Below are 15,036 nucleotides of genomic sequence, written 5' to 3'. Positions count from 1 at the left end.
CCCTCCTCCAGAACCTGCTGTTCTCCTACCAGCCCCCGCAGCCTTCTAGCCGGGTGTCCGTGTCCCAAACTGGAGATCTGACCATCACAGACGCCGAGCGCTCAGACGTGGGCTACTACAGCTGTCAGGCCATCAACATCGCTGGCAGTGTCATTACCAAGGCCCTATTGGAGGTCACAGATGGTGAGTGGCAGCCCACACAGCCAATCACAGGGGCGGGAATCGAATGCTGTCGTTTTTCCCTGGCTCTACTGGATCAGGCTAAATAAACCATATGCTGTGGTAGTGAGCTGTAGACTGTTTAAAGTTATAATGTGTGTTCTGTGGTCTGTTGGGTTTGGTGTTGACTGTTCTGGGCTCGGTTAGTTTGGCCTGCTCTGTGTGCTCCCGCCAAAGGCAGACTGTCTGGAGCCTCCCTGGGTCTTGGGCCTCTATGCCAGCCTCCAGAACTGGGACTGAAGCCTCTTAACCAGCCTCTGGGTCTGGGGCCTCTCCTCCGCCTCCCTGGTCTGGATCTGGAGTGCCATTCAGCCTCCCTGCCGTCTACTGTCTTCATCAGGAGTCGCCATAGACATACCACTCGGCTGTTCTGGCCTGTTCCTGAAGTCTTTGTGGTGTGGTGTGGTGTGGTCGGGACCCTGTCATTAGTCCTACCGTTAACACAGCTCACCAGGGCCTCATGCCAACTGTTTCCATAGAGACGCCGGCGACTATTATTTTGTCTCACTTAGATCCAGTCCTCTTTCACCAAATATCTCTCCTTCTGTTCAGCTCGTCCCACTCGCTCTGTGGTTGGGCCTTCTCTCTCTCCCTCTCTCTCTCTCTCTCTCTCTCTCTCTCTCTCTCTCTCTCTCTCTCTCTCTCTCTCTCTCTCTCACCCTCTCTCTCTCTCTCTCTCTCTTTTCTTTCTTTCTCTCTCTGGTTCTCTGTGTTTCTGCCAGCCAGGCAGCCATGCAGGAGGAGATAATAATAACAGTTATTAAAGAGAGCAGGCTGCTCGCAGGCCCCCGCAGGCAGATCTGGTAATTACAGGTCACCATGGCGATGTTTTAGTAATTACACCACCACCGAAGCAGAGATGCAGTCTTCTGTGGGTAATACCACACATCTGTGTATCTCTGGGTGATGCCCTCTCTGTTGTTCCATACAATGCACTAGTTTGGCTCCATTCATCTTATTTCGTCTTGTTGAGTTCTAACACGTCAGTAAATCTCTCAAGCAGGCCGCATTGGTTATCAATATTGGTATTAATAGTAGTGATAAAAGCCATGCTAGGTCATCTGTGGTAGCCTGGATTCTCTGTAGACATAAAGGAGAGCGAAAAGGTGATTGAGTGTTTAATGAAATGTGTTTCAGGATTCAGGATTTTCTTTGGGGGGGGTCGGGGGGGGGGGGGGTGGATATTGTAACATCCCCATTTTAATTACATTGCTATCATGGCTATGCACCCCCTCACCCCCCCACACCTTTTTTATGTTTCGTGGTGGGGGGAGGAGGGGGGAGGGGTGTTCATTTCGGTCTGGCCAGAAGACTAGAGCTGGAGGATCATTTTAATTACACCACGTTTGTTTGGCAGAGGTCAACTCCTGCTAGGGAGTGATTATAAAATTGCTCCCAGTTGTGGAAATTGGATTTCATTCTGTTTCTCCTCTCGCCTCACACTCATCAGATACGAGCACAGCTATGTTCTGTTGTCAGCTTCTCCCCACGGTTATTCCTTTAACACCCTCCACCTTCCCACTCCACTCGTCTCTCTCTTGTTTTTATTCCTCCTCCACACCTCATTCTCCCAGGCTCCTTCTGGTACTCAGTAAAGTAAATGTTCTTCCCTCTCTTCAGAGTTGTGAACTCTCTTGTCTTCGCAGTTGTGTCGGACCGCCCACCGCCTGTGGTCCGCCAGGGTCCAACCAATCAGACGGTGTCTGTTGACGGTACGGTGGTGCTGAGCTGTGTGGCCTCGGGAAGCCCCGCCCCCACCATCCTGTGGAGGAAGGACGGCGTGCTGGTCTCCACCCATGACTCCAGAGTCAAACAGCTGGACACTGGGGCACTGCAGATCCGCTATGCCAAGGTACAAAGCACACACACACACAGGCCAGCCCCTTCATAGGATGTAGTGTTCTTTCTACAAAGGTAAGAAAGAAGAAGAATTAACTTGAGCTGGCCTGTGGAGTGATCGTATTTTCGTCGTTTTATTTTTCCAGTATCCATGTTTAAACTGTGTTTATTTCCATGTGTCAGAACTAGAAGCAAAGGCGTATAGAGAAATAGCACTGTAGAGCAAATGAATCTACTTTGTAGTGTTAGTGTGTGTGGGCCTTTAAAGCCTTTGCAAATTGACGTCTTTATATATTTACGCTTTCAATCAAGGACCTCTGTTAGCCCAGCTTTAGTAACTCATCATCCAGGTCAGCTTCAAAGCTGTCCAGATCCCCTCTCTCTCTGAGGCAGCCAGGCCGTCTCCCAGCGCTCTGGTAAATAAAGCATGTGTTCCGAGCCCAGCCCTCAACAGACCTGCCACTCAGCTGTCTGCCGTTTGAAGTGGAGGCTGTGAAGTCCGCCACACTCGGCTAACTGTCACTCAACGCGGGGCAGACACTGTGACGGCGGAGGATGAACACACTGCGAGAGGGGGGGGGGAGGCTTCCTCCAGATTGAGGCATAGAGGAGGGTCACAGTTCACGTCAAACCCGTTGGTAGGCTTGCGGCGCGGTGACAAGGCTGCGCTGTGATTGGACGGCCGCAGCGAGAGCAGGCAGACGCAGGGATGTGATTCGGCCTCGCGTCCTCAGTTCCCTCCACATTCATGTGCTTGTCATTGCCGTCTGCTAAGATTTTAATGAATATTATTTTGACACGAGGGGTCCTTTTCTCATTAAAATAACTTTAATGTTGTTATCATGATTAAGTTTTCATATCATTTCTGACTGGCTGGCTGTCTGAGCTGTCAGTTTGAAACTTGTCACACCCTACCTTGAGGGCGGTTGGCTGAACACACACTAGCGCATGCATTCGCACACACGGTCTCACACACGAAAACACACAACTACACACTCACCGTCTCCAGATTGTCCTCACATCTGTTGTGAAAGAAGTCTTCTCTTCCCCTTGTCAGGAGGGTATGGAGGAGGGGAGAACAGGGAAAGGTCTCTCATTAGTCTCCAACTCTATTCCATTTGACTGGTAGAACTGTCCCACTTGGCCCCCCAGCTGGTGGTTCCTAGTGTGCAGAGTGAAGCGTGATGGAGGGATTACCAGGAGAAGATAGCTGGCTGCTGTAGGCGTCAGCAGCATGACAATGAGCACTGAAGGAGGGGGGCAGAGAAGGATAAAGAGAGAGAGAGAGAGAGAGAGAGAGAGAGAGAGAGAGAGAGAGAGAGAGAGAGAGAGAGAGAGAGAGAGAGAGGGGGGGGGGGGGGGAGAAAGTAGATATGAGAGTAGCGGAAAGCTTCAAAATCTTTAGTTTGGAAGGAGTTTCAATATGTTTTCTGACGGCAGACGTTCCGAACACCCTACAGATGAGTAATCCAGTAACCCTGTTCCCTTCTTCACCTCTTGTCTCTCCCCTGCCTCAGCTTGGGGACACGGGCATGTACACCTGCATTGCCTCCACCCCCAGTGGGGAGGCCTCCTGGAAGGCCTACCTGGAGGTGCAAGGTAAGCTCCTGGGACTTATCTGAGGCAGACAGAAATAAGATTGAAATTGAAGTACTGTTCGCTCTGTAATTGCGTTTTAAGGTGGCTGGTCACAATCTTACCTTACCCAAGAGGGCATGTGTGCTGCCGTTTGATTGTGCGTCAGAGAGCGAGCGCGTGTGTGTGTATGCGGGAGAGAGAAACCGTGTGTGCAAGGAGAGGCGGAAACGATGCATGCCTGGCTTTGCTGATAAAGTAATACTTGGATGAAAGTTCCTTAACGTCACGCCTCTCCTCCTTCTCCGTCCTCATGTTCAGAGTTTGGCGTTCCAGTCCAGCCAGCTCGACCCACCGACCCCAACCTCATCCCCAGCGCCCCCTCCCGGCCCGAGGTCACCGACGTCACCCGCACCTCCGTCACCCTGTCCTGGAAGCCTAACCTCAACACCGGGGCCACGCCCACATCCTACATCATCGAGGCCTTCAGGTGAGACCAGGGAATCCCTCAACCCAGTGGGACAAAACGTCCAGTGAAACCTGGAGCCACGCTGTCCCCTCTTCCCAGACGGGGCTATGCCGATGCTAACCTACCCTGCTGTCTCTCCTCCCTAGCCACGCGTCAGGTAGCAGCTGGCAGACCCTGGCAGAGCACGTGAAGACCGAGTCCTACGTCCTGAAGGGCTTGAAGCCCAGCGCCGTCTACCTCTTCCTGGTCAGGGCGGCCAACGCCTACGGCCTCAGTGAGCCCAGCCCCATCACGGACGCCATCAAAACACAAGGTGCTGTCTCCTGTCTACCACCGAGAGCCCCGGGCCTGCTGCTTAGGCCAGGATGGACTTCTCCTGTCATCATAAGTGTTCATGTGTAATGGTTTGTGTGTGTGTGTGTGTGTGTGTGTAGATATCCCCCCCACCAGCCAGGGCGTGGACCACCGTCAGATCCAGAGGGAGCTGGGGGAGGTGGTGCTCCACCTTCACAACCCCACCATCCTGTCCTCCTCCTCCATCAGGGTGCAGTGGACGGTCAGTAACCCCCCCCCCCCCCCCCCCATCCGCCTTACTCTGCTTTACTCTACCCGGCAACAGGGCCACCGTATAACCACTAATAAATGACCTATGAAAATGACCCAGGAGTATATGTCCAGGACCGTGTTCAGGATGTTTAGCAGCGGCAGTCCACAGTACACGGTAGATAATCACCGATGCATAGTTTGTATAGCTGGTACCTCCATGGGGAGAGGGAATGTAGCCAGCCCTGCAGCGCCTAGCCAGCCACGGTCCATTTGTCTGACCACTCTGCTGCACTAATGTGCTAACGTCCTACAGAGGACAGACAGACAGTGTGGATGGAGAGACAGAGAGAGAGAGAGAGAGAGAGATGAAGAGAGAGAGACGAAGAGAGAGACAGGCTCGCAGACTAAGAGGGGAAGCATCAGTCTGGAATGATGTCAAAGTTCTCTAAGCGTCCATCTGGCATGGATCATCAGGCCAGCTGGCCACAACAGAACCAACACAAGCCCCGGCCCTCAGTGGTCAGCTAGCTACAGCCCCACCCACCGCTGCAGTCCTCGGGCCCAGCTCTGGCTGCCGCCATACGACACCCAGCAGCAGTGGGTAGAAACACAGCCAGTCGGTGCCCTCCCTGAGTGAAAACACTTGACTGCTGTTAAAATAATACAAGTGAGGAGAAAGAGGCGGCCAAGTGGGGCTCTCAAGGCAAAATGATTCGCAGATGTGGGGAGGAGAGGGGGAGGAAGAAGAGGAGGAGGAGGAGGAGGATGATCGTAGAGGAGGTGGTGGCAGGGGGAGAGGAGGAAGAGGGGAGGAGAAAGAAGAAGGGAGAGGAGGAGGAGGAGAGCAGGGAGGAGAAAGACATGGAGTAGTGCTACGGGGAGCCCAGAGATGATAGAGGTTAAATTAGCTGATGGAGGTGGATTTTACACTCTGTTTACACTTCTTAACCACAGAGCATCATGGGAAGGAAAGTGTGACGTTGGAGGACCACTCTGTGCTCGGGTCTGAGCTGACTGAGACAGCAAGACTGACACGGCCCTGCCAGGATGCAGCACGGCTGCTCAGTGGCCAGGTCCCACTGGAATGTTCCGTTGAAGAGCAAGCAGAAACGTCATTTTACAAGTGGTGACGGAGAGCCCATGGGTGTGTCAACACACGGTTTCTCCTGTGCTAGTGGGGTACAGTCTTCTCCATGCCAGAACCTTCTGTTGTGTTCTGTTAAAACACTAGCCCCGCTCAGCCTAATGAAGGCCACCAGAGCTGACTACAGACTTTATTGAGTGAGGATGAAGAAAATCATTAAAACCCTTTACAAGCCTGCGCTGCCTTCCTCTGGGATTGTTAGCGATAGACCTGCACTGTGCGTGATAGAACGTGCAGGGACCTTTGGGTTGATGGTTCAGAAGGATCCGTGCTTCGAAAGGTTCCATCTCGATTCTCTCTCTGTTTAAGGGTGAGGAAGGGGTGAGGAGGGTTGGGGAGAATGTGGTGAGGGAGGGAGGGAGGGAGCGCTGTCCCCCAGCCTTCTCTAACCAGCAGCAGACTCCCAGAACCCTCCAGCTGATGACCTCATCCTGCGGTGTGTCACAGATCGCTGCAGCTCCAGTGTGTCTCCACTGGCTGGTGGAGGAGAGGAATAGGGATAGAAGGACAGACACGTAGATGGATGAGTCAGCACCCCATTAGACACTGGCCCATCTGTGTCCGTGTCTTCCAGTGTACGGCTGTGTGGTTTTCCACTGGTAAACTGAGGGGAGATTTAGAGGCCGCAAGCCGTCCCACTGTCCCACTGTCTCTGTCCCACTGTCTCTGTCCCACTGTCTCTTTCCCACTGTCCCACTGTCCCACTGTCTCTGTCCCACTGTCTCTGTCCCACTGTCCCACTGTCTCTGTCCCACTGTCTCTGTCCCACTGTCCCACTGTCTCACTGTCTCTGTCCCACTGTCCCACTGTCTCTGTCCCACTGTCTCTGTCCCACTGTCCCACTGTCTCTGTCCCACTGTCTCTGTCCCACTGTCCCACTGTCTCTGTCCCACTGTCTCTGTCCCACTGTCCCACTGTCTCTGTCCCACTGTCTCTGTCCCACTGTCTCTGTCCCACTGTCCCACTGTCTCACTGTCTCTGTCCCACTGTCTCTGTCCCACTGTCTCTGTCCCACTGTCCCACTGTCTCTGTCCCACTGTCTCTGTCCCACTGTCCCACTGTCTCTGTCCCTGGAGGCTGACCGCAGTGCTCTCTCTGGCCACCAGGTTGAGCAGCAGTCCCCTTACATCCAGGGCTTCAAGGTGATGTACCGGCCCTCTCCAGAGGGGCAGCAGAGGAGCGACTGGGCCGTGTTGGAGGTGCAGACCCCCGGGGAGGACAGCGCTGTGGTGCCCCAGCTCAGGAAGGGCGTCACCTACGAGTTCAAAGTGCGCCCCTTCTTCAACGAATTCCAGGGCACAGACAGCGACGTCAAAGTGGCCAAGACACTGGAGGAAGGTGGGTGGAGAGTGTGTGTGGTTTGATGTTAATCTGCTTCCCTGGTTCGCCTTGTTATTCCTCGACAGTGTGTCTGTGTGTGTCTGTGTGTGTGTGTGTGTGTGTGTGTGTACACAGCATGCATGCGTGAGGACACACAGCATCTGGTTGCGACAGGCTCAGGCCGAAGGACCGTGCTATGTTCGGATGTGGTGTGTGTTTTTGCGTGCAAGGATGGATGCTTGACTGTTTGAAATAGTCCTGTACAACCCGCCCAGAGGATGACAAACCCAAACACAACACACATAAGTGCTGTCATCATTGTCGGGAGGGTGTGGTTGTGTGTGACAGAGGACATCTAACGGGGTTTGGTTGTAAACCCAGTTTTCACAGGCTTTTTAAAGAAGCCATGCGGAAACTTTGGAGGTTGAACAAAGTGTGTCTGTGTTTGTGCAAGTTGAAGAGAGTTTGTCGATGGGGTTGTATTTCCATTTCAGGCTTCTGTAGATAATTCAGTTGCTAATTGATTTTAAAGTTCAAACATGAAGCTAGCACACCCGTGAGCAGAAATCTGCCTGCTTTCATTACAATCAATCAAACTGCAATTAAGAATGTTGTGTTGTGTTCATAATTAATTGTCTTTAATTACACTCATCAGGGTCACATCGTCACAAAACTCAAAGGGTGTAAACACTCCAATCATAATTCCTCTCAGTTTGAGTAAACAGTCATTTTCTTTCATTTGCAGCCTTTGAATTGAACCAAGAATGATGAGTCATCTTTACCCAGACAGTATAGTCTGTTTGATTCCAACCTGGCTGCAGTTTCACATGAGAGCAGTTGAAAAGTGATGTGATCAGATACGTAGAATGTCGCTATTGGAATTGTGTGTATGAACATGTTTGTGTGTGTGTGTGTGTGTGTCTGTCACCCAGCCCCTAGCGCGGCACCTCGTGGGGTTTCCGTGACGGAGAGCGGAGACAATGGGACCGCCATCGTGGTCTCCTGGCAACCGCCTCCAGAGGAGGAGCAGAACGGGGTGGTCCAGGAGTACAAGGTGAGGGCATCCCGGAGAGAACGTAACCCTGGAGATGTCTGGCAGGGAGAGACTCAACAGAGAGAGAACAGACACAGACCCAAAGAGATACAGAGGCTGTATGTGCAGACTCTGAGATGGTACATAGTGGGATGGGGCCCGGTCTATGGTATCTCCCCAGGTCTGTGTCTACTGTAGCTATGTGCCCGCTGAGCGCAGAGGGGAGACAGACAATTGGCTCGGCAGGGTGTCTGGGAGGAAATCGTTGTAAAACAGTGCCCTCTGGTGGATGTTGTTTTCACAGCTATCATGAGTTATCACTGTTGAGACGCAGCAATACTGATTATCTGATTGTTCTCTGATTGCTGGATCTCTGCATCAGTTTGTGATTGTCTATCATAGTCATACATATGTAAAATGTGTTGTGGTGGTCTTGACTCCTGGCTGTTTGAATACTTGTTTGTAGTTCCATTTAAAATCACTGATAAAAAAAATTACCTTCCCATGGTGTCTAAAAACAGACAATAAATTCCCTAGAGGTACAGCCTTAAGACAGCTGCTATTCTACACAGAGAATAGCATGAAGAGTGTAGTTCTCCATGGCTCTTCATTTAATCCACTTTTAGCTAGTCCAGTCTTCTCTTTTGTCTGGCCCACAGCCTAATAGAGCAGTTAACCTTTGGCACCTTTCTCACTGCTCATGTCCTCCTATCTCTGCACTCATAAGTATGCTGCTCGGGTAGCCTGTGTTCAGGCTGTGCTCCTCTCTCATGCTGTCGGAGTTCTGCCATTTTAATTGGAAAGCCCCCCCCCTCCCCCCTCCCCCTCTTTGACATGTGGCCTCAACACTTGTTTATTTCCCATTGAGTGGGGGCTGTTGTTGGAAGGCACTCACTCACTTTCAAACTGAAGCCACTAGTCATTTTCCAGGTAAATGTTTTGTGCGATACAGTTTACAGTCATTTCACGCTTGTTGAATCCAGAGCTGAAGGCTTCCTCACTCATTATAGCTTCTGCTCACTAGTGACACTGCTCCTGTCCCCACACACACACACACACACACACACACTGCTCCTGTCCCCACACACACACACACACTTCGGAGGGGCTTTTCTGCACTACCACACACGATACCACGCACACGCACTTGCACACACGCACTAAATCCAGGAAAGCGTGTGAGTCTTGTTAACTTGCGGGCGGTGTTGAACGGGGGGGGGGGGGGGGGGGTTAAGGAAAGCAGTTCGCCCCAGGTTCAGGAAGTTGGGGTTAGCCAGACCCATGCTGAGGTGAATGTATGGTGCTCTTTGTGACCCAGGATTGAGTTAGCCTTGGAGGGAGTTAGCTTCCTGGCAGGGCGGCCGTCAGCTCCTGCTGTAATTGGGTTATGGGGGTGTGATTACTGCTGTGTTTTCATGGATCGGGGGACTCTCTGACATGTTATGGCTACCTCCGCTAATACAGACTGCCTGTGTCCAGGACGGTCTGGAAAACAGCACGCCGTTTGTGTATCACATCAGGGATATAATCCCTTACACACTCTGATATGAGACACCAGTATAACCCAGTGACTGGAGGGGCAATATATTTTGTTGTTACTTCAACTACAGGGGTTGTCATATGTCCTTCGTAACACAGGTTTAACCTCTCTCTCTACCTGTCTCTCTCTCTACCTTTATGTTTCTCCTTCTGCCTCGGTCTCTCCTTTTATCCTTCTCTCTCAGATCTGGTGTTTGGGTAATGAGAGCCGTTACCACGTGAACCGTACGGTGGATGGTTCTACGTTCTCCGCGCTGATCCCTGGTCTGGCCCCCGGAGTGCGCTACAGCGTGGAGGTAGCCGCCAGCACCTCCGCCGGCCCGGGCGTCAGGAGTGAGGTCACCTACTTCCAGATAGGTGAATACAGATGACCTTTAACCTTCTCCTTCTACCTAACCAAAAGAGGTAGAGGTGAAAATGAAAACACAAGAAATCGTAGAATGTGGTAGAGAGAGTGAGAGAAACAGTGAGAGAGAGAGTGAGAAATAGAGTGAGAGAGAGAGATAGAGAGAGAGAGAGACAGAGAACTTTGTCAGCCTTGATGTGTTTAACCTGTGTGGCAAAGTGTGTCAGGATGGGCATTAGCTGTGACTGATACGATTTCTCTCAGTGGAGGAGTTTGTGTGCTGCTTGTTGCTGTGTTCCAAAACTAGCGGTGGAACAATGCGCCGAGGGGACCAGGGCTGTGCTCAAATGCATTTGTCACACTCTGGGCTACCGTGCGTCATCCCTGCACAGATACCTGTAAAGTCCCTGAGGTCTGCTTAGCTACGAGCACACTTCTACCTACTCTCCTCCTCTCTACCTCTCCTCCTCTCCTACTTACATCCTCTCCTACTGTCTTCTCCTCTCCCACTTTCCTCATCTCTTCCACTCGTCAAAAAAGGCATGAAGTCCTCAGAGAGACAGAGAAGAGAGAGAGAAAGAGAGAGAGAGAGAGAGAGAGAGAGAGAGAGAGAGAGAGAGAGAGAGAGAGAGAGAGAGAGAGAGAGAGAGAGAGAGGAATCTGTATGGTTTGTGTTTGCCCCTGGCTAAGAGAAATATCAAAAGATAAAAGAGGGTGCAACATGAAACAAGGGAGAGAGAGAGAGAGAGAGAGAGAGAGAGAGAGAGAGAGAGAGAGAGAGAGAGAGAGAGAGTCAAACCGAGAGCACAAGATGGTGGTGAATATGCTTCCTAGCAGGGGAGCAACTGAGTTGTTTCATGTGCAAGAGAAGAGGAGAAAGCACAGAGAATTGATCAGGGCATCAACAAAGAGAAATCAGTCGACCAGAGAAGTTCATTTCCAGTGCATTTCACAGTAGATATTAATACTAACAGCTTGGAGACATCCGAACTACGCACAAATGGGCTATGGTCTGCTAATTATCCTGATGCTATTCTGTTCCTGTATGATGTCATGATCTATGAATATGGACAGCGTTTTTGTTGTTGCATGTACTGGGCTAATCTTGTCTCTCCTGGGGAGAGAAGCAGCAGTGTTTCATGAAGGTGTTTCCTGGTTCACCAAGCCTGTGTAGCCACCAGGGTCTGTCTGCTGCTTCTTTTGTCTGCTCACCTGCCATTGTTGACTGGGATTTTCTGTGAAAGCTTTGTGAATAATAGAGAGAGACAGGCCCGTATCCCGGCCCTGCCTCATACTCACCTGCAGAGATGAAAGAAAGCTTTTGTGTGTCAGAAGAAAAGAGAGCGTTCATATTTATGCCCTCTCCAGACTTCTCCTTGCTCTCTCTACCCTCCCACCTTTAAAAATCTATATTTTTCCCCCCGGTTTCGTAATTTTCCATTCGTTTTGAAGTTTGATGTTATGAATAATCTTCGTCTTTTTTTCTCTCTCATCACTAAACTATTCCTTTTTCATAACCTGACTTTCCTATCCTTCCGTGCCCTCTGACGCCCCCAAATGTTTCCTTTCATCTTCTGTCTAATCTCTTGCTCCTCCCTCCCCCCCCCCCCCCCCCCTCCCTCGCTCCCCTCTCTAGATGCGCTGGGCCGTATGACGGACCAGGAGAACCCGCTGTCCCAGAAGATCTCAGACGTGGTCAAGCAGCCGGCCTTCATCGCCGGCATCGGGGCAGCCTGCTGGATCATCCTCATGGTGTTCAGCATCTGGCTCTACCGCCACCGCAAGAAGAGGAGCGGCCTGAGCAGCAGCTACGCCGGCATACGCAAGGGTCAGTACGCTGCCCTGGGGGCGGCCATGACACCTCTGCTACTGCCCAACCTGCGAGCCGGTAGACAGGCAGGTAGACAGACAGGCAGGTAGACAGGCAGGTAGACAGGCAGGTAGACAGGCAGGTACACAGGCAGGTACACAGGCTGGCAGGTAGACAGGCAGGTAGACAGGCAGGCAGGCTTGGTTCTGGTAGGCATCTGGGATGTGTAGATACAGTGAGCCCCCGGTGAGGAGGGGCTGTGTAGGCACCAGGCAGGGGGATGTTGTGGATCCCAGCTTCTCCCTGCATGAGGATCTCTCCAGGCTAGGGGGGCCCCGCTCTCATCTGCTACATGTAAGGATAGTGTTTCATCATCCCTTCTCAGTCAGAGGACGGGGGAGGCTTGCCTTGAAGTGCTGCTGTTAAACCTCCTCCTTGGAGATGCAGCAAGATGGCGTCTCGTCCTCCTCCCTTACCCTCACCCTCCTCCCAGCCTGAGTGACTCGTTTTCTGTTTGAAGTGTGTGTTGTGGTGACTTATTACAGTGTGGAAAAACATCTGGCTTCAAAACTTGTTTACAAATGATACACAGACTCTTCACATTCTTGAAGCCCTGTTACAGTTAATGGAGACATATTTCATCAGAAATACTTCAGTTTGTTATACCTGTGTGTGTGTGTGTGTGTAAGCAGAATGCTTACTCTGTCTTTATACTGGCCACAGCATGACTCTCGGTGATCTTATGAGATCTGACAAAGTTCCTGGCGTGCCCAAACTCTGCCCACAGTAGTCAGAGTATAAAGGTGCCTATTAGACTTGAGTCCCTGGACTATTTAATGTATCCCCCTGGGCGGCACAGCTGCTGCCTCTTCGCCCCGTCATTCTCAGGTTCTCCTGGCTGCCAGGGGTCAGGGCTGAGCCACTAGCATACCTGGAGAACAGAACAACACCCAGCCTCAATCCACCTGTCACCCCTGATACTGGATATTGTGAGTCTTGTGAAAGATAGAGAATCCTCCTGTTATTGAAGCCTGCTCACTGTGTGAGAAGCTTAGTTTCGAGCTGCTTTCACAGGGCTCCTAGCTTAGGGCTCTGTGATGGACAAGGCTGTTGTCTGCTTGTGGAGCAGATCCCTGCAGACTGCAGACTGCTCTCTTGTGTGTAGGTTGCTATGGAGAGGGCCTAGCAAGGTTGCGTGCTCTCATGCAGTTGCGCAGGTTGTGTGGTAAGTATTCCGTCCGCCTGATCCTGTTCTTGGAGCTGCTGTAGGGCGTGTGGAGCTTGTGGCGTGAGAGGGAGACCTCGGAGGTCTGTGTGTGAGTACAGTAGCCTGCTGTGTCTGGGAGCTCAGCTGCCTACAGCTCCGCTCCAGAGCGGGGTCAGTGGCCGTTTGTGTAGCCCTGGACTCCATCAAGCTGGGCCCAGTGTACTGCGTTGGTGTTTCCTCATGTTAGCTCAACCTGCCCCTGTGCGGGCAGATCTGTCTACACCCCCCCCCCCCTGCACTCCTAAACCACAGAGGCCAGGGTCTTTGTTGGAACCAAGAATGTTTTCAAAAGTGCAGAAGAGTATAATTGCAACCACATGAAGCAACAATCTGCACTCAGGGTGAAGTAGGTTGAGTCAGAGCTGTGGAGAACACCAGAACATGTGTGTGTGCTTGAATGTACGTGCATGCGCGCATGGGGACATGTGATATCAGAGTGACTGAAAGTATCCTACCGGCCCACGAACGAGAGACTTTGACAGCCTCGCGTCACTCGGATGATTCGATTTATTTATTTTGTTAGCGTTTCTCAGCAAACACCTCGCGTGCCAAGTGTCAGTCTCACTCTTCTTCTAAGTAGAGAGGCAGACGGATGACAAACACCCAAATGCCCCAATCTGTCGAGACTGGATGGAAGAGATCCAAACATGGTGAGATAAGTGGCATTTAAGGGGACTTGTCTTGGTACAGACTCGAAAGGTTTTGTTTACATAAACAGAAGGAATTGAACAAGTGAAGACAGCCGTGGCTCTGTGGCACGTAGTCCCAGAGCTGCACGGCCACAAGCCCGTCTGCGGCATTCCACACACACACACCGGTGGACTGACGACCTCATCGGTATCAATCGTCTGCTATATGCTGTCAGAACAAAGCTGTCGTGACTGAAGGTGCTTTTAGATGCCTTGCCACAAACGTACTATACAAACACACACAAGCACACCAAATAAGCATAAAAAGAAGCCTTACTTTAGTCCTACCGGAGTTCAGGGGCGAGGACTCCTCCTGTGTCTCGGTGGGAGTAATTGAGCTGTGTGTGAGATGACGTGTGTGTGTAAGAGATAGTTGGCTGGCTGTGGTGTGTGACCTTCTCCCAGCAGGCCGCTGAGAGCCTGGGCCTGGATTAGAAACAGCAGCTGCCCTCAGACTCACCTTTCCCTGCAGGGGGCCGGGGCGATCTGGGGGAAACGACTGGGAGGCAGTTAGGAGCGTGTGAGAGGGGATGGAAAGAGCCGAATTACTTGTGAAACACATCCATTTGAAATGGCTAGACTAGATTGATTTAAGTGGTAGTACATGTTTATATGTGTGTTTGTTTAAATGTGTGATCTGACTGTAAAATGAAGTACAGCGTGTTTACTGGTCTAACTTTTGTTCTCTCTCTCTCTCTCTTCCCTCTTGTTCTCCACTGCTTGGACCCACAGTGCCGTCCTTCACCTTCACTCCAACTGGTGAGTCCTCGAGTGTCTCTCTAGCCTCTCATCATCTCTCCTGATCGTCACCCTGGGCTACCAGACTCCAGGTCTTCTACTGATACTCTATTCATTTAGCAAGCGATCCAAGCGATGTACAGGGGGACATTTGAGAATACAACTTCTCGATCAGCAGTCAAATGCCCTACCACTGATCTATACCCATTCCCAAAAGTATTCCTTCCTTCCGTCACCGTCCCAATGATAAGGCACCCTGTGAGTCAGGCTCCTCTGGAAAAAACTGTTGACTTAATAACGTATGTGTTTAAAAGGAACCAGGAATGGTTCCACCCAGTTTTGGGGCTGTGTGACAGTGCTTAGAGAAGGGCTTGTCATGCAGATAAGAGGCTGCTGAACTGGTGGTGACATGATCAAAGAGCTGCTGCCAGCGTCCGTTCCTCAGACAGGATTTGAAGGGAGTGACACACCAGCGTTATAAACCCATTAGACTGAACTGTGG

At 51.4% G+C, this 15,036-nt stretch overlaps 1 protein-coding gene across 1 annotated transcript in view; it reads left to right on the top strand.

The window, feature by feature from the left end:
* The window catches only part of robo1 (roundabout, axon guidance receptor, homolog 1 (Drosophila)), a 28,298-nt gene extending 13,481 nt beyond the window's left edge, over window positions 1-14,817 (top strand). The window contains exons 8-18 of the mRNA XM_047035408.1: window positions 12-183; window positions 1,866-2,071; window positions 3,576-3,657; window positions 3,955-4,123; window positions 4,249-4,415; window positions 4,537-4,658; window positions 6,899-7,130; window positions 8,045-8,166; window positions 9,870-10,041; window positions 11,667-11,858; window positions 14,529-14,817. Coding sequence (XP_046891364.1) covers window positions 12-183; window positions 1,866-2,071; window positions 3,576-3,657; window positions 3,955-4,123; window positions 4,249-4,415; window positions 4,537-4,658; window positions 6,899-7,130; window positions 8,045-8,166; window positions 9,870-10,041; window positions 11,667-11,858; window positions 14,529-14,599 — 1,707 coding nt within the window. The 3' untranslated portion in view covers window positions 14,600-14,817. The remainder of the gene's footprint in view (window positions 1-11; window positions 184-1,865; window positions 2,072-3,575; window positions 3,658-3,954; window positions 4,124-4,248; window positions 4,416-4,536; window positions 4,659-6,898; window positions 7,131-8,044; window positions 8,167-9,869; window positions 10,042-11,666; window positions 11,859-14,528) is intronic.
* The last annotated feature ends 219 nt before the right edge of the window (window positions 14,818-15,036 follow it).

Source organism: Hypomesus transpacificus, chromosome 15, assembly GCF_021917145.1.
Source record: "Hypomesus transpacificus isolate Combined female chromosome 15, fHypTra1, whole genome shotgun sequence".
Lineage (NCBI taxonomy): Eukaryota > Metazoa > Chordata > Actinopteri > Osmeriformes > Osmeridae > Hypomesus > Hypomesus transpacificus.
The sequence above is the reverse complement of the archived record's forward strand: the minus strand, read 5'-3'. Positions and strand labels throughout refer to the sequence as shown.